This window comes from Engystomops pustulosus, chromosome 3 (assembly GCF_040894005.1).
Source record: "Engystomops pustulosus chromosome 3, aEngPut4.maternal, whole genome shotgun sequence".
NCBI classification, from domain to species: Eukaryota; Metazoa; Chordata; class Amphibia; order Anura; family Leptodactylidae; genus Engystomops; species Engystomops pustulosus.
In genome coordinates, this window is record NC_092413.1 from 137,143,726 (window position 1) to 137,164,213 (window position 20,488).

Genomic DNA, 20,488 nt, shown 5'->3' on the forward strand with positions numbered 1-20,488 from the left:
CACAGAGTTAGTGAATAAAGTGATTTACCCCTTTTTCTGTAATAACTAACTTACTTGTAGTTTTGTGTTTGTAAATTCCCTTTAAACAATCTGTTTGTCTAAAGTATTTGAAAGCATATGATACAACCAAAATAAACCAGCTAATATGTGATTTATACTCAGACAGTACAAGGAGGCACTACATTTTCATCCAGCATAATTCACTGTAATAATCTTTGTTTTCCACATGTGCATGGAGTCTTGTATGCTTCAGTTTTACATTCATAAATGTTAATCATCCCTCTGCTCATATATAGTGATCCCTGCACACTGTGGTGTTTCCCTTTTAAGAAGCTGTGTACTGTGGCCCCTTTAAGATAGATGTGATAGCATCTTTAGCTGAGCATGCCTAGTGCAGCCCTGTGATACAGTCAGGAAATCTATACAGACAACCTGATGGAGTAGTAGCCTACAGAGCAGATCGCAGATCTGTGTATTATGGGTAAGAATAAAAGCACAAAATACAAAGGTGACCTTTACAATCCATTATGAAAGGAGATGTGTAAATCCTGCAATTTTCTGTAATGTGATGGCAAAATGCCATCAGTGAGCTGAAGGAATGAACACATTACAGTAAGATAAGGCAGGAAATAGTAATTATTTTATTGGCAATTATTTTACATGACAGGAGGGCTTTGACATGTTATAGAATTAACATGAAATTCTTAGGACAGAGATGGAGGAGATCAGAGAAGTGACGCAGGTAATATGATGGTTTATAATTAGTGTGTGCCATGACAGGGCAGTAATGTCCTTGTGTGTTTACATAATGATGTTAGCGGTATAGGAATTTCTTATGATTTTATATTCTGGTTTTTATACAATACCTATGACATGTATTATTGCTTAGTAATTTAGCAATGTTTTAGTAAGTAACAGATTGTAAGGAATAAGGTTCCACAAATAAAAAAGGCAATTTTGTATACCACTTTTTCTTTTTTTATCTGTTTCATTTATTTGCTAGTTTGAAGAAGTCTGCATGACTATACCTTGTAGCTGATGGGTAACGTCCCAACTGCAGTCAAACACTGTCTCAGTTACCAGCACCTCCTAAAAGATCAAATCTGGATTGGAGATGTAACAACTACTGAACAGGTAAAATATATAAATACATTTCACATTGTTAATGTATGTATTGCTATATGCGTATAAGGCTGGGTTCACATCTCGTTTTTTGCAGACTACTGAGGGACACGTCTTTTACTGAAAAAAACGTGATGCGGCGTATCCATTTATGTCTATGGACACAACGGATGCACAAACAGTGTATGTTTGTTGTCCTGTGCATCTGTATACTTTTTTTGGGGTTGAGAAAAACGTGGGCTGCTGTGTTTCTTTTGGAAGACGTTTGCAAAACATATATATATTTTTTTAACATTGGTGTCTATAGACGACATATGTTATAGCGTATGCATGAATGCTGCACATCCGTTTTTATGCCCAAATATGGATCTTAAAAAACTAATAGTACGAGAGTTTTTAATTGTAAAAAAGGATGCAAACAGATACAAACGTATGTGATGTCTACAATGTATCAAAAGAACCTAGACATATGACCAAAAATGCATCAGTTTTGTACATTTTTGGACATAGTGTATATGTTGCAGCATACGTCTAAGGGTGGGTTCACATCACGTTATTTGTCATACATTCTGATGTGTCCTTACAACGCAAGGCACAGATGTATCCCACTGTATGCAGTGGATTATGTTGCCCGGGGGACATTCCCTCCCCCTTGAATACAGATGAGGTGTGCACATCAGCAGCAGCCATCGATTGTGACATCACCGGGACCCCCTTCCTGCTGAGGGGTGTATCCACTCTGGCGAGGCTGGTGGGAGGGATGGGATATGTTGCATATGCTCCCCATAGTCTTCTATTTTCTCTGCTGAGGGCATGAATCACTCAGCTGGGGACAGCAGGATGGAAAAACGTAGCTTGCTACATCTATGCTTCAGTCTGCCACTATATGTCAATGTATGTATACATAAAACATGATGTGAACCCAGTCTTAACGGATGCAAAAAATGAGATGTGTGATCTTAACTGTGTGTTAGATGTGTGAAACTGTAAAAACTTTTGGGTGGGTTTATTATTGGGCAGGATTTATGCTCCAGATTATAGTGGTTTGTGCCAAAATTTGCACTTTTTTGAATTGTTGCACATCATAAATTAGACTTAAAGTGAATCTGTCACCAGGAATGTAACTTTTGGCTTGTGATGGGTTCCAATAGCCTATGCTATGCTGATTTGAAAAAAAATGCCTTTGTCAGCATTCTTTATCATTTTACTACTTTCATAATAGTTAATTTTACCAGTCTGGGGTAGGGATGGGTGAAGGGTGACATGTTCCTGGGGAAAAAGGCAGTTTCCTGGTGACAGGTTTTCTTTAAGCATCTGGATTTTAGTGATAAATGTGGCGCATTGTAAAAGAATTATGTAAGGAATAATGCAAATCGGAAGATGACAATTTAGTGACTATTCACACATTTGCAATTATCAGACATGATTAGTATTGTTTTCATATTACAATTTATATTTCATTAATGGGCATGTCCAGCAAAATGTTACACTTTGTCATGGGTGCCCTTGCAACCCATGTCTCGGTGAGATTTAAAGGGCCGCCTGCCCTAATAAATGAACTGCCTCTTCCCCTGCCACATGCCAGATCTTTGTGCCTCATGCCTGAGAGAAAGCTGTATCCCTATTCCTTGTGACTACTAAATTCCCGTTGTGACCCCGGTTCCATTCCTGACTCCGCTCCTCCGCTACCTGCCTTGACCTGTTGCCTTCCTCCTGACTCCAATCCTGTGCCACCTGTCCTGCCCTTCTACCTGTACCTGACCATGATTCTGTCTTTCGCCTTGGCCGCCACCTCGCTTTGCGGGGGGCTCTGGTGAAAACCAGGTGCCTCTTAGACTCTGCTTCCCGGTTTCGGCTTACATCATCATCCGTGGTGTTACATGACACGGCTCTGAATACTGGGCTGTGACGGAAATGAACCAGGCACCTGTGTGACATCACATGGCCAAGGACAGATTTATATATACTTGAAGTAAACATTGAAGCTTACTTTTGAATGACAGCATTTAGAGATGTACATGAAGAATTGATGGCAAATGTATATTGGAAAATTGTATATTTCCGTATTTCCAAAGTATTCTTACAATGGAGGGCAGAAGCATATCCCACTGTATGCTTATGCAATATACATCCTCTGGATTGGCTGCTCAAAACAAAGATGGCGGCAAAGGTACAGAATCAAAAAGTGATACAATGGTCAATAACCGTAGCTGATATACAGAACCATATACAACAGTAGTTGGATATAGAGAAACACAAAAGTAGCAATAGCACAAGAAAGGCAAGGAGTAGGACTACAATAACTAGCATCCTCAGAAGGAACTTGGCACACTATAAAGAGAGTAACGGACACTGCCCTCAGCACTGACTGGTGCAGCCATCCATCACACAAGCCACAGCTGAAAACTGATCCCATTCAGAGAAATTAGCGAGTTCTCCCACTGTAGAGGCTGGAATATGGATCACTACAAGAGGGAGCACTGTTTCATACAAATTAAGCAGAATTTGTTAATAAAGTGTATTAGAAAAACACACCACAAACACAATTTTATAAATTATATCAAAGGATATATATTACACTCTACATAATTTTAAAATGTAAAATATATAACCTAAAATTGGTTTCTCAGGAGCCTGTTATTTTAATTTGTATCTTGAACAGCTTCCATGTATATTTTCTGCAGACTATATTGATTATTAGAATTTTTTTTGAGGTCAGATGTAAAAGGGCAAACTGTTTGGTGCTATCGTTTAGCCACAAAAAAATTCCATTTGGAAAAATCACAAGCCTTTTATTTAGAAATTAGGTATTAAGAAAACATACATTAAAACATACATTATTAAGGTCAGAGCTAAAGAATTTGTATTCCCTTGGTAGCTGTTAGGTAGCAGCCTTGAGGAGTTGTATTACCATTCCTTTGTGCGTGTAGGTTTAATAGCAGCAGAACTGTGAAAAGTAAAGTAGTAATCCAGATCTACATCTCCTGCAAGGGCTTTATGTTCTACTAACTGAGAAGCTTCTCAAATTCTCTACTCTGCTCTGAGTAAAAGCTACAGAGGAATCTGGTTTGGTACTATAGCAGTCACTTAGAAAGGATATCTATCATTTTTGCATTGCTGTCTTCCAACTGGCATAAATTTTTTTCTTTTTTTGCTACAGAGCTGTTTGATGGCTTTTTTTTTTTTGCGGAACATGTTGTACTTTGCAACAGTATCATTCTGGAATAGATACGTTTTTTAAACCCCTTTTTATTACATTTTTTGTGGGATTAAATAGGTAAAAAATCATAATTTTTTGCAGTTTCTTTTAGAGTTTTTTTATGGCGTTCATCGTACGGGTTCAACAATTATTTAATTTTATTCTACGGGTTGTTATGGATGCAGTGATACTATATATGTGGGGTTTGTTTTATGATTAAGACTTTTTTTTGCATTATATGTCTCTTTAGATGTTATGGGGTTTATGGACATTTTTTATTGTTTTATTATTTTTAATTGAAAAACATTTTTTTTTTACTTTTTCCACCATGGGACATGAACAAGCAATCATCTGAATGCTTGTTCATGACAATACTCTGCAATACTGATGCATTGCAGGGTATTAGCAGTGTCAGCCTATGCATATGCATAGGCTTACACTGTGCCTTTAAGATGACGTCATAGACGCAATCTTTCAGGCAGTGGCAGCAGGCAGCCCAGGGGTCCTGATGGGACCCCAGGGCTGCCATAGCAACCATCAGCGCCCCACAAAAACGGCTTGGGGTTGCCGAGCGTGGGGAAAAGACCCCCCAAAGGCAAGTTAAAAGACCCCCCAAAGGCAAGCTGTCGCACTTAACCGGTTAAACACCCACGATCGGAGCCCACTCAGAACATGTGTGTTACCCGGGGATGTCAGCAGTAGATTACCGCTGACACCCGGCGACCTTGATGCCGGCTTGGCTCTGGTGCAGAGCCGAAACGCCATCGGCTCAGCGCCGTACTGGTGCGCGCTGAGTAATCTCGGGAGCCCGCACAGTACAGGCGCAGAGCGCTAAGGGGTTAAATAATTTAAAGTATTTTATTTTACCTAATGTTCATAGTACAAATTTCAAGACTCCTGTTATATTGCAATGTCAAATAATGTGGCTCGAATTTTTATATTTTAGTAAAATAATGTTTGTATTTTAATATAATATAATTACTATTTTTTAGGAGCCATGTGGAAGTGGGCTACCAAAATATGTAAAAATGGTAGAAGTTGGACCACGAGATGGATTGCAGAATGAAAAGGTAACACATGGTTCTATATTAAATGTCACTAGGAAGTACATTTTGTTGGACAAGAGCTCTGTGCACAAAAAAAATAAAATAGTGATGGGTTTTTATAGACAGAGGGAAAAATGGAAACCCAAAAAAGACCTGGTCCTTAAGGGGATAAAAGGAACCACTCAGTTTTTGGTGTATTGGACTTGCATGAATAAATGTCATAGATTACTTTTTATATACCATGATTAAGTTGCCCTATGGCAGTATTTTAGTCCCCTGGTTGTACATACCTTATATGAACATAATTTATTTAGTGTTGGGCCCAGTCTTTGTTGGTCCTATCTCTATTAGCATTTGCAGTAAGTGTAGCATCCTCACTCAATAAAAACTGTTTTGTTTGTAAATATACATGGAGTAGGAAATTGACCCAAGGGTCATGGAAAGTTGTAGACACTGAAGTCAACACCTCACCTTTTGAGCTGTGTGTCCCTCTTTGCAATGCTGCTTTTGCTCTGTAGCCACTGTCCACATGGAGAAATGTAAAGGTAGCATTCTGCTTACTAGTCTGTTCATTTAGTTGCATTTTACTGACCATACAGAGCTGATAGCAACCAAGTGTGGAATGTGAAAGAACCATGGTACTTGGTAAAAAAAATTATCTTAGCTTTTAGTTAGTTTTTATCTTTTTATTAATTTCTTTATTTTGTAAACCCTATATATATATATCAATCCAGTAATATTAATAACAATAGTAGTTGAATGCGTATAGTATACAATTCAAACTTGAGTATGTCTCTAGTACTTCAGTAAATAACGGAATACAGCTAACCACTACAGTGATATATCAAAAATTTAATTGACTACAGAATAAATTTAACAGTGTGCAATTTCCTTGTATAATATCACATTAATAAATGAAATAAAAAATTTTCAGACGCACTATTGTATATGTGGCAGGACCGTAGCCTCAAACTCTCACTATTGCACATAGACTTTATTAAATTATTTCTTTAACTGGTTGTAATGTACATTTTGGGAGCAGTGTAATGCAGTACACAAATATAGTGGATCCTAACCTTAAGCGCACTTTCCAGCTTTCCCTACCTGTTTGCCTCGCAAACCCTAGTCCCAGTCCAGAAGGTGAATGGAGAGGAACATTGTGAAGAAGCAGAGCATAGCTACAGGAGACCGCTGGGTGTGGCTCAGAATAAAATCAGCTAACAAGAATAAACCAGTGTTCACACCAGCAATATCAACAAGTGAAAGAAACTGACACAATCAGGGCATCCTCAGTTGTACACTATGCTATTATAGAAACTTACAGTATCCTCTATCCACAGTACAGGATATATCAAAAATTTAATTGACTACAGAATAAATTTAACAGTGTGCAATTTCCTTGTATAATATCACATTAATAAATGAAATAAAAAATTACACTATGTTTTGGCTTTTTCATTCAAATTTGATCTGCAACTATTTAACATATAGATAGTAATCTACATCTGTGTCATTAAACAGCATTGTTACTGTTTTTCTCCTCTAAATTGACTCTTTTCTATTTTGTTAGTATTTTGGAACCCCACATTTGGCATTCAACACTGCCTGAATACTTCTGGGCTTTTTTCACAGGGGACATAGGTGTTATAAAAAGCAAAGAATTAAAAAATAAGAATTTCTATTAACAGCACACAAAGGCGCTTATATATTATGTGCCCGTTTTTTGTCTATGTTTGCACTAAGGGTCTTTTGTGCTTTCATGTATATTTATTACGTGTTTGTGCCCCTTTGTGGGAATTACTAGTAGTTTTGATACATTTATGTTTAGACTCGCATGACGTAGATTGAAAGTGCACCAACAAGTAGAAGGCGTTTCTGTGTACACACTTTCCATGAGTAGTGCCTATAATTGAACAGCGTGCACCACTTTGTATTATCTGGTGCAAACCACACCTTAGAGAGGCAAACTGCACTGAGGCAGATATATGTATATATTCATATATTTGAGTCAAGAAATGTTAGTTTTCTGTATGAAGGTGTAGAAAGCTGAACAACAATGTTTGCTATACTAATTCTCTAATCTAAAGGATAATAGGAGTCAAAGAACAGAATATTGATGATATGTTTTTCTTCTCAGGCATTTGTACCAACTGACATTAAAATTGAGTTGATAAACCGCCTCTCAGAAGCAGGTCTACCGGTCATAGAAGTCACTGGTTTTGTGTCTTCCAAATGGGTGCCACAGGTAAGAGGATTCACTATAGAAAAGTTTCTCTTTTTGTTCAGTGGCTGGAGAAGACAATGCAGCATTATGTGGGACATCTTATAGGTTTACCAGATGTCACTTACATGTTTCCGTTTTAAAACATTTTTCTCAGTACAGCAAATCCATGGCCTAACCTACTGTAACCCTTTTCTTCTATGGGGTTGAGGTCTTGAATTTGCTTCCTTGGGTGTCACAGAAATACCTGAGCAAGCCTAGGACATCAAATATGACATCATGTGTGCTCTCTGCAGGCATACCATTGTGTTTGTTCTTACTATCAGCAGAACTGTGAAAAATGTATTTGTACTGCAGGATTGTAGCTGCATTGTGAGAGGTACTCATCAATAAGGAGCTCTTTGTTCAGTGAAGAGTTATCGCACTTGCTCACAAAATGGTCAAAGTCCAGCTACAATCATGAAATATAATAGTTTATTTACATTTTTCACACATGAAGATATGGTTAAAAAGCTCTATAGCTATCTAACACCATCTACAGTATGGCATGGTCAAAATGCCATTTATATATTATTATTATATAGCACCATTTGGTGCCTCTGCTATGGAAATGTTGGTGGTGATGTCTTATTTCAAGAAAGAAGTTACATATTTAACGTGCTTATATAAGATACAAATTGTATCATGTTGCATGGCAGGTACTTTGTACCGAGCTTTGGGAGTTTGGGTCCACAGACGTGACCCCGAACTTCATCAGATGTTGTGGTCTGGTTAAATCCACCTGGCAGACCTCTTGGTATTGTGCTGGCACCAATGGTATTTAAATTGAAGCAGTGGGTGTGGAGCTCCGATCCTCTCCAAAATGGCAGCTGCATCAATTAAAATGCTGCTAGAGACTTTGCAAGTGACAGTTATACAGTTAACACCTGTGTGTTACTATGCGTGTTAGGGGTGCATTTACACGATGCATTGCATCACGTTTTTGATGCGCTTTGACACATTCCAAAGGCTTCAACCTTGATCACATGTTGAAGTAACATTGCATTTCCATTGCATTTGCTAAAACGCAATGTTACTTCAACATGTGATTAAGTGATTAGGCTGAAGCCATTTGAATGGGTCAAAAACTCATCAAAAAACGTGACGCAACACATCGTGTGAATGCGCCCTCAGGGTACGTCTGAAAATCTGTAAGGTCCATACTAGGACCCAAACAGATGGGTTTGGCCGAACTCAGCAAAGCTTTTATTGGTCTCCTCATCACTAATTTTGTATAAACATTGGGGAGTCAGTTATCTTTACTCTGCAAATTTGTCCTATCTGTTTGTGGGAGACTTGTTTAATTTATCTTAGAGTGTGGTAGAGTGTGAGTTTTTTGCAACTTCTTTATCAACCCCTTATAAGCTTTTTCCTATGCCAGCAGGGGAGTGGAGTAAAAGTCAAAATACTTTGAGCAAACATGAAAATGTCCCCAAATTACCTTGAATTGTTATTTAAAGAAGATGTTCTTTTAGATATTCAATGCCTCTCACAACATTTGGGTTTACATTTAGAGTATAAGGCTTCAGTATCTTCATTTTTCAATCTACCTACCGATGAGAAAATATTAAGGCACAAACATATCTACAAAGGGAAAATGATACTCTAAAAGATGGAAACCTGAACCGGAAAGGTGAAAGGTTTAATGACCCAAACAATAAGCTTTTGAGTTTATTGAACATCTAGCTAGAGGGGGAGTAAAAGGTTAACCTTGAGGTCAGGGAAAAGATATCTTCCAACTCAGATAACACATTACATTTCCAGTGACAAACATGCCTTCAGGAATGGGAACAGAATAGCAAGGACTTAACTGATATAAGACAATGAAGACATTTGTGTTTTATAATCATAAGCTTCCACACATGTGCAATGTCTGATCAGACACACTGGTATTTTCATCAGATCACCTATAAATCTATGGATTGAATTGAAGATTCATTTTTAAGTCTTTTCTGAATAGTTTTCCGCTACATATGACCTCTGTAAAGTGTAACAGAAAGACAGCAGCACCATTTTATTGTGACATCCCTATCCTTTCAGCTCTGGAAAATCGACAGGTAGCATAAAGAATAGCAGGCAGCACTACAGCAGATTCAAAAAATAAGCCATTCAGCCTTTCTCAAGCAAAATATCAAGGTTGACAATGATGATGTCATGATTATACAGTGATAAGAAAAAGAATGATTCTGATGAATTTATAAATAAAAAAGCTCAATGTAGAATGTGTATCCAATGTAAATAAATCATATATGTATATATTGCATCAACAATTATATGATTCATATATGATTACTGTCACGGCTGCACCTGCTTCTTCCTCAGTCCTTGCTAGTAGGTTTAGGAGATGTTAAGTTTTACTCTTTTTGTCTCGCCCAGTAGTCTGAATTGGGCTCTAGTGGCTGACTGATCTGATATCTGCCACACACCTCACTCTGCCTTTGTCTTGTAAAGCCCCTTCTACACTGGCGTTTTTCACGCGCGAGTTCTGCGCGTGCATTTGACGCGCAGAACTTGCATTGCACTCTGTCCCATTGTATTCAATGGCTCTTTCTTCATTAGCGTTGTTTTTCACGCGCGTGCTTGCGTTCGTTTGCACGCGCGTCAAAATCGCAGCATGCTCTATTTTTGCGTTTCACGCGCGTTTTTCACGCCCCATTCAAGTCTATGGGGACGTATCAAAAACGCATTGCACTCGCGAACATTGCAAGTGCAATGCGAGTGCAATGCGTTTTAAACGTAAGGGTTGCTAGGTGACCAGAATAACAGTATTTCCCCTGCTCGCGAACGATCATTTAATTAAAAAAACACAATGAAGAACAGTGAAGAATAGAATAAAAACAGTGAACACAGTGAATTTAAACATCTGCAATTTGTTCTTCACACACATATATATTGTTCTTCACATGCTATTTTGGGCGCACCGTTCCGCGCGTATCTCCCGACAAGTAAGCAGATGTGCCGAACATCTGTAATCTATTCTGCACTGTGTTCTGCACTGTGTTTTTCTCTTAAATGATCCTGTGTTCACTGTGTTCACTGTTTTTATTCTATTCTTCACTGTTCTTCACATCTGCTAACTTGTCGGGAGATAATATACACGGGGAACAGTGAAGAATAGATCGCAGATGTTTGCAACTTATCAGAAGACATTATTTTTCAATTAAATAACCCATTTTAATCCCAAACCATGGTCCCTTTGAAAAATGCTCGATTCTCCCATTGACTCGCGTGTGAAAAATGCGCCGAAAACGCAAAAAAAACGCTAACAACACGCGCGTGAAAAACGCAAAAACGCTAATTACTCCAAGGAAAAATGGAACAAAAACGCAGCCAAAAACGTCAGTTTTTCACGCATTGCACCCTGACGTGAAACGCAACGCTAGTGTGGAAGGGGCCTAAGAGTTGACTCTGTGCGCCTGTGATTGCTTGTTCTTTCCACCTGCGGCTGGGCCCAGGTTTAGTGTCCAGCTAAGCCTACACTCCTTGCTGAACAAACTGCTGTCAAGCCTTATTCAGACCAGCTTTGTTGTGCAATTACTATCATCTTGGTATCTGGTCTCTGTTGTTGCCTCTCTCTGTTTTTGTTTGTCATATTCTGTGTGTGCACTGAGACATAAGGAGAGATTGTTTTCTAGTTTTCCACCCCCTACCTATAGGGGGCGGGCAATAGGAAGGGGCAGCTGCGGACTGGGTTTAGCACCAGGGCTCACTGTCTTTTTAATTTGTCTGTCCCCAGGCCCTGCATTACCATTTTATACAGAATGCAGGCAATGATAATCGCATTATAAAGTAATAGCTCCACCTCCCAAGAAGATCCAGCTTTTAGAGATCATAACTGCAGGACTGGTTTTAGACAAAGTGGGGCCCTGGTCAAAACTAAAAGTTGGTCCCCAAAAATATAACTATTTTATGAGCAGTCACAGTCAGTAAGAGGCTCCTTTACCCCTGCACAATATTAACTATTTGTACTTACACCCAGAAGTATGGGTGTAATATAGGACTGTAGGAGATAGATAGATGATAGGTAGATTGATGATAGAAGATAAATATGATAAAGATTTATAGATGCAGAACTGTAAAGTAGATTATAAATACAGTAGAACGATGATATAAGACATTATATATGAGAGATAAATACATTAGAAGAGAAATAGAAGATTGATAGATGGATAGATTATAGATAGGAGATATGGTACAGGAAAACGGAATCTAATCACTAAGGGGAAACCAAAGAATTTTTGGTGCTACACACATGAAAAATACAATAATTATCTGCCTGAATTAGAACACTTAAAATTTCACTTTTATTATAAATATTAAAATAGAGACCGCTCTTCAGCCTTAGACTGATGATTTCAGGCTTTCAGTGTATACACCAGACCAAAAATTGTTTTGTCTGAGATTATTGTCTATACACTGAATAAAGTGCTGTTATAATGATTTTTTAAATGATTCATCATGTGCGGCACCCAGCGAGATCAGGGTAACGGTGGTTGATGAGATCACGCTCTTTTTGTAGGTGTCCACACACACAATGATCTAAAGTGCTACTATAGAGAGACAATAATGCTACATGTCATCTCCTATTTCAACCTTAGCACTTTGCCGAGTGTTGTATTATTCATTGGATGCTGGCTATATTTTAGTCAGTCAGTATCCTACTCTACCTAACATATTTTACACCTGACGCGTTTCTACGATCCCATGATATGGGTATCGTGTCATCAGAGGCATACATGAGAGGATGTAGGTAATAGCGCGGCTGCACATCACATTGTTTTCTTGTGTGCTGCCGCTTAGATATTCTCGGCATTGTCAGGCGCGCGCGCGAGCGCACGCCCGATATATAAAGGGAGAGGCCCCGCCCACAGGGGCGGTCCTATGCGTCTTCCTGTCCAATCCGGATTGAAGCCGGCATTGAAGCCGTCAAAAAGTTCTCTGGGAACAGTGATTTTGAAAGGAAGGAATTAACCCTACAACGGTCTATAGAGAGATTCCAGTTTTGTCGAGACACTCAAGATTTTAAAGAGGGCAATATCTTCAACTTTAATAACTCGGCCAGTGCAGAGGCTGAATCTGAGATCGAACCCTCCTCCTCGGACTGTGACAAGTCTGACAGTGAATTCCAGAGAAAAACGGTGCCGCCCACTGGGAGACAGCAGTACCAGCAGGCCAGGGGGGGCGCAGAATTTGTTCCTCACAGAGGGGGACACAGAGGTAGGGGGTATACCCCCAAGAAAACAGGGAGGGGTGGTTTTTTAGCCAGAGACCCACCAATCTCGGACTATATGGTCAGACGAAAACCTTCAAAACAATAGCTAAACACACATCAAAAGATACGGGTCATCCATCTCAGTTGAGTAATAAACTGCAGGTTATCAACCTCTCGAAACGAGCACTCACAGAGATGGAAAACAAAGTTCTGGGATTTGGCTTATCATTCGTACCTACACCCAGATTTGACATGTTCAACTGGGTGAAGGATTTGCAATTATTTATCAGAAAGCTCAAATGGAAAAAGTTTTTTGCTCAGCACAATAGGAGACAGTGTCAGGAGTTGGGTCTGGAAGAAAGCGACCTTGAATGCTTAGATACCATGAGGGCGTTGGTGAACGAGAATGAGCGGGCCTTGGGTGAAGGTCCTTTCACCAACCTCAAGAAAGCCTCAACAAGGTTTCCTCCAGTTAGTAATGATTCACCTTTGGATGTCTTCCTCAGTTTGGTCACTGAGGAACTTAGGGACCTTGACAGGGAAGGAAGAGGGGCACATCCAAACATCAGCAAAGATGAACAGGATGCTATCCGAGGCTTGATGAATGATGATTCCATCGTCATCAAGCCCTCGGACAAAGGGGGCAACGTGGTCATCTTGGATCGCGAACAATATATAAACATGTGCAAGAGCATCCTTAGGGATAGGGATTGTTATAGAATATTGGATAGCAACCCTACAATGGTCTTTAGGAATGCTCTGACCAAGATCCTAGAACAAGGACGATCCCTAAATCTGATTAGCGAAGTGGAGATGGAATTTTTGAAACCTACCCATCCCAAAATAGCCACATTTTATGGACTTCCAAAAATCCATAAGGGGTGCAACCCCTTGAAGGGTCGCCCCATAGTCTCAGGCATAGACAGTGTGACCCAAAATGTGAGCTTGTATGTGGACCAGATTTTGAGACCCTATGTTTTGACGCTACCGTCCTATGTGAGGGACACAATGGATGTCCTTAAACGTATTGAAGGGCTACATGTGGACTCAGAGACACATCTAGCGAGTCTGGATGTAGAAGCCCTGTATAACTCCATACCACATCAGATTGGGTATCAGGCCGTGGGGACCTTTTTAAGATCTAAAGGTACCCAATATAACGACCACAACGAATTTACGCTTCAACTCCTAAAATTTGTGCTTGAGCATAATTTCTTTACATTTGACGGCAGATTCTACCACCAGCTCAGGGGAGTTGCGATGGGGAGCCCGTGTGCCCCCACGTACGCAAATCTCTTCCTGGGCTGGTGGGAGAAGGAGCATGTATTTAATGAAGATCTGGAATCTTATACGTCTCACATCTTATTATGGATAAGATTTATAGATGACGTCTTGATTCTGTGGAAAGGACCCCAAGAACGTTTTAAAGAATTTGTGACCATCTTGAATTCTAACCAGATTGGTATTTTCTTTACGTTCGAAATTCATCAGGAGACAATCTCCTTTTTGGATTTAACAATCAGTAAAACTCCATCTGGAAGACTTACTACAAACATCTTTAGGAAGACCACTGCTACAAATTCCCTGTTAGTGTGGGATAGTTGGCATCCAAAGCCATTAAAGAGGGGGATCCCCAAGGGTCAGTACCTCCGCGTGAGGAGGAACTGCTCAGATATGGCCCAATATCTGTCTGCAGCATCTGACCTGAGATCCAGATTTCGTGAAAGAGGATATCCCGACGAGGTTCTGAAGGAAGCACATCATCATGCCATCGAGAGCAATAGGGATACCCTCCTCACTCCAAAAATGCGAAATAAGGAGGTGAACGAAACGCGGATCATAGGGACATATGATTCCCACTTTAAACAAGTAAGGGAAATATTAGCAGCCCATTGGAGGATTCTGAAACTGGACCCCGATGTGGGAGACCAAATTGGGGACTTTCCGCAGATCACATATAGACGAGGTCAAAATATCCGTGACAAACTGGTCCATAGCCATCTGATGCCAGCTGTACAGGATACATGGCTTCCGAAACCCCCACCAGGAACACATAAATGTGGCTCATGCAAGGCATGTAAGTTCATCACATTAGGAAGAACAGTGACAAGCTCGGTGACTCATCGCTCTTTTAACATCCGACAGTTCATTAATTGTAGGAGCACCGGAGTGGTCTACCTTGTGACATGCGTGTGTGGAGCCCAATATGTGGGGAAGACGTATAGGGAGTTTCGTGTACGCATCCGCGAACACATTAGGGACATCAAAAATGAGAAGGACACCACGATAGCCCGACATGTGTGGGACCAACATGGGGGGGATCCCCTCAGCATTGGTTTCCAGGGTGTGGAACTGGTCATGCCTCCCAAACGAGGGGGTGACTGGGACCGCACCCTACTCCAACGTGAAGCTAGATGGATATGTACGTTGTCTACAGAGAAACCGCAAGGGCTAAATGACCTGATCAGCTACGCGTGCTTTCTCTAAATCTATGCATAGTCCTTCCATATAAATACGTGCTGTATGTCCCTCAGCAAGATATATTCATGTATCATTTGAACTCTATCTTATCTTTAATCCAGCTCTTCAGTTATTCTACTATGCATGTCCCTCAGTACAAAGGGCTTCTATTCATATCGGATACGCCTTATCGGTCTGTGTTCTGACACAGCCTGGACACCGGTGCATAATCCTTTCTGACTTACCTACTTACCTTGTTCGAATCCTTCTCCAGAGAATTGTCCTACCTGGCACACATTTTGCCCTGTTGAATGTTCAACTCTAATTGGCAATGTTGCAATACGATCCCCCGCATGTACGTGATATATGACAAGAGGTTGTCGGAACTGTATATGTGATGCCCGAACATGGGCCAGATGATTCTGGCTTCGGTACGGTATGGGGCATTGTTTTGGACATAATATATCCTCTTACGGGCATTCTGGTGATGTTACAATACCCAGTATATGCCCGATATGTATTGATACTTCTAAGCAGCGGGATTTGCTGCTGAAGTACGAGCCCTCTTCTTAGGGAACGCCCCCTGGATCCGGATTGGATGAAGGTCGAGGGCAGCCCCGAAAGGCAGCATGATTGGCTGCTTAGATACGAGCCCTCTCTTTTAAAACCGGATTGGACAGGAAGACGCATAGGACCGCCCCTGTGGGCGGGGCCTCTCCCTTTATATATCGGGCGTGCGCTCGCGCGCGCCTGACAATGCCGAGAATATCTAAGCGGCTGCACACAAGAAAACAATGTGATGTGCAGCCGCGCTATTACCTACATCCTCTCATGTATGCCTCTGATGACACGATACCCATATCATGGGATCGTAGAAACGCGTCAGGTGTAAAATATATTAGGTAGAGTAGGATACTGACTGACTAAAATATAGCCAGCATCCAATGAATAATACAACACTCGGCAAAGTGCTAAGGTTGAAATAGGAGATGACATGTAGCATTATTGTCTCTCTATAGTAGCACTTTAGATCATTGTGTGTGTGGACACCTACAAAAAGAGCGTGATCTCATCAACCACCGTTACCCTGATCTCGCTGGGTGCCGCACATGATGAATCATTTAAAAAATCATTATAACAGCACTTTATTCAGTGTATAGACAATAATCTCAGACAAAACAATTTTTGGTCTGGTGTATACACTGAAAGCCTGAAATCATCAGTCTAAGGCTGAAGAGCGGTCTCTATTTTAATATTTATAATAAAAGTGAAATTTTAAGTGTTCTAATTCAGGCAGATAATTATTCTAATTTACGTGAACACAAATTTTGATATAGGGAGTTTATTTATTTTGAACACATGAAAAATACATAAGCAAGAAAGACATGTGTCAAGTAGCCATAATTATTAACAATACTTTATTGAAATTTATACAAAGCAAGAGACTCAAATGGACAGAAATATAAAAACAATTAAAACACGAAAAAGCAGATCAACTGCCTTCGTGACCAGACATAGCAGGTAATGTCATATGATAGTGACAAAAAACCTACTGCAGGGCCCCCCAGAACACACCACAGAAACAATTACAAAGTCAATACCACACAATGTACTCTAGCTGCAACAAGGATGAACTACACACTGTAGGGGTCTAAGCAAAAAGGACCAAGTATGCACCAACTCCACAAAACGCCACCAGGGCAAATAATGAATTCGGCAGTCCTCGCTGTACATACAAACAATAGGGAGTGTGTGTGCCACACTATCTACCCAGATAAAACAAATGACCCAGATAACTACATGTAGAGCTAAAGACAGGGTGTTACCAAATGTATTGTGGAGGTCCGGAGGGAGCCCAGGCAATGCCCCACGTGTATCGCCGCGAATTGTGGCTTCCTCAGGGGTGCCCAAATGATGCGGTGTCTGTGTATAAATACCTGGTGTAATGAGTGTGTCCTGCGCTGCCGGTGTGCGGCCCAACTGTCATGGCGGCGCCCATGCCGGGACATGCCATGGGAGGGCTCACGTGACCTAATGACATCACGTCCGGTGACGTGGGTATCCGTGACCGCGCATGTGCACATGTATTATAGCCAAAGGAGATACAGACTCCTGTGTTTTTGCCAAGCTGCCAATTTGGACAGTGTAAGTGCCTAAGAATAAAACAAGTATAATGAGAACTAGATAAGTCTCCTTAACTCATGAAAATATGTGGAATTTAAATAAAGTTGGAGTAGTTGAGAAAAACATCTACAACTATAGTGAAAAACGTAAGAGATGCGTAGGGGTAAAAAATTAAAAACTATAAGATATAGTGCATGAATAAAGTGACAGTGCAGCAGCATGGCTAAAGATAGAAAAAATGGATTCAAGGTTGTTGGTTTAGAACCCAGCATGAGTTATGCATGATTTCATATCAACATATGGATATGAATATATATGTACTACAATAAGACACGCATCCCCATTCACACCCAACACATGCACGCATGGGCCCATGCACAGACACCCAAACCACACATACATAGCAGCACAGGAAATAATTGATAAAAAATGTAAAAAGACACTTAATCCCTATTAAGAATAATTAATCAATCAATAGGTTCCTTCTTCTTGTGTGTGCCGAGGAGGACTGGATCGACAGGACGAAAGGCAATTGAACATGATGGTTATGGATAACAGTATGCGGACATCAATGTTATATCACATGGGCATGGATGGAGGATAATGTACCCAGAGCCCCATACCAGCTACCTTTAAGTGAGGAATAATGAAATGAAAATGGAACGGAATGAGAAAAGAACATAATGAGAGTAATGAAAATACATCAATAGAGCCTAATTAGGTATGCGATAGGAGATAGGCATTTGCCTTGATTAACAGTTGACAGCCTGTACCACCATCATATAACTTAGTGACAAACACAAATTATTAACTAAAAAGGCCATGAAAAGTCACTTTTAGATGTGCGCCATTGTATAAGCTGCGCAATAACAGAACCCTCTGCGTTCATAAGAATTTGACTGAGAACGTCATAACATAGATATAAATAATGGAAATAAAAGTCAGAGAGCAAGTGTGTTCTTAGATTGTTCTGGATAGGAGAGCGCTAAAAACATGAACATTGATATTATCCTTTATCAAAATGTAGTTACATATAAAGTGAATTTGTGAGGTGCAGCAGCTCCTGTGTGCAGTGAATTCTCCCTGTAGCCTAAGAATCTGGAGGGGGGGCACTTCAGAGGGCTATATCTTTTGCTCCGTGACACCTAGAATCTCACTTCTTTTTCCCTATGAAAGAAGAGAGTTTTTATGTTTCTAGGAGTCAGTAAGATGGAGAAATTAACTGTTAAAGTGCTGTCGGGAGTGATTTTTATATATATAAAAATTGCACCAAAATTCTCACTTTGAACATGAATATCTCCGGTTGCCTGACACCTAGAAACACAGGTTTTTTTAAGGCTGACCATGCATACCTGTACAGGGTAAGATATAAGTCCTAAATACAGATGAGTGGACCCGGTGGTCAGGTTTGGGTTCGGCTGTTCACCCACCAATCCAGCAATATGTATGGGTCAGGCAGCTGAATCTAAGCCTTAAAGCAACCTATTGGGTACACTCATCTCTAGTTCCAAACTTTGTATCTGATGCACACCAATGTGTCTTTGATGTTCTTTTTTGTCTCTGACCGCCTCTTTAAGTGACTTTCTCTGACCATCTTTTTAGTGACTGTCTCAGACCGTCTCTTTCAGTGACTGTCTCTGACTGTCTCTTTCAGTGACTGTCTGTGACCGTCTCTCTGATTGACTATCTCTGAAGTCTCTTTCAGTGATCGTCTCTTCCAGTGACTGTCACTGACCATCTTTTTCTCTGACTTTCTCTGTCTTTAATCGTCTATTTCAGTGATTGTCACTGACCGTCTATTTCAGTCACTGTCTATGACCATCTCTTTAAGTGTCTGTCGCTAACTGTCTCTTTCAGTGACTGTCACTGACCATCTCTTTCAGTGATTGTCAAAAACCGTCTGTGTCTTTGACTTTCTCTGTCATAACCCTCTCTGAGTGACTGTCTCTGAATGTCTTTTTAAAAAGACTGTCACTTACTGTCTCTGATCTTCTCTGTCTTTGACTGTCTCTGATTGTCTGTCTCTGACCGTTTCTTTAAGTGACTGTCACTGACCGTCTATGATTGTCTGTCTCTGACCTTCTCTTTCAGTGACTGTCTCTGACCTTCTCTTTCAGTGACTGTCTCTGACCGTCTCTTTTAGTGACTGTCTCTGACCATCTCTTTTAGTGACTGTCTCTGTCATGGGGAGATTGATCAGAAGTGTCTGAGAGCAGAACTGCTATAGTTGCCCACGGCAAACAATCAGAGCTCAAGTTTTAATTTCCCACAGCTGTTTACAAAACTACAGCTGATCTCTGATTGGTTGCCATGGGCAACTGGAACAGTTTTACCTCAGACATTTCTCATCAATCTCCCCTTATCTCTGTATCCATATCAATCTTACCAAGCGCGAGGTTAAAATTTTGGCTCAAAACCATGTCTATGACATTCCCTGAGTCACAGAGAACGTCTGTGCAAAATTTGTTGATAGTAAACACGATGGTGCAGATTCCTTTAGTGGACATACATACATACACACACACACACACACTCAGCTTTATAAATTAGATATTAAAGTTGTTTGGTTTCAATGTACTCAATCTGAAGATACATTCAATTTCACATGTTTACAACTGGTTTGTTCCATCGCCCCCACATCTAAATGGTACGATTCTATCTATAATTGTAATTCTGAGTTGTCCCTCTCTATGTCCACCATTCTTAAAATGCTCACGAACTGGAAGGTCCATGGAGTGTTGTCTGTTTATTCTAATTAGATATGTATATTTAAAACAAATCATTAAAATATTTTAAAGAATCATTTTTTTATTCCTATTTTTAACCTTGGAGAAAATTGTAGTTTTTGGTATCCACCAAGATTACATAAAAAGTGTTGCTGACTGCTCTACACACTTAAAAATTGTGTACATCACACACTGATACAGGGAAACAGGTTAGGATTTACCTTATATATTCGAGTATAAGCCTAGTTTTTCAGCACAAAAATGTGCTGAAAAACCGAAACTCGGCTTATACTCGAGTCAAAAAATAAATATATATAAACCTTTCCGGCGACCCCTGTA

At 40.2% G+C, this 20,488-nt stretch overlaps 1 protein-coding gene across 1 annotated transcript in view; it reads left to right on the forward strand.

Annotated features, from left to right (window-relative positions):
- Positions 1-373: 373 nt before the first annotated feature.
- Positions 374-20,488, forward strand: part of HMGCLL1 (3-hydroxy-3-methylglutaryl-CoA lyase like 1) — a 65,695-nt gene continuing 45,580 nt past the window's right edge. The window contains exons 1-4 of the mRNA XM_072142260.1: positions 374-481; positions 1,004-1,134; positions 5,314-5,391; positions 7,505-7,612. Coding sequence (XP_071998361.1) covers positions 1,039-1,134; positions 5,314-5,391; positions 7,505-7,612 — 282 coding nt within the window. The 5' untranslated portion in view covers positions 374-481; positions 1,004-1,038. The remainder of the gene's footprint in view (positions 482-1,003; positions 1,135-5,313; positions 5,392-7,504; positions 7,613-20,488) is intronic.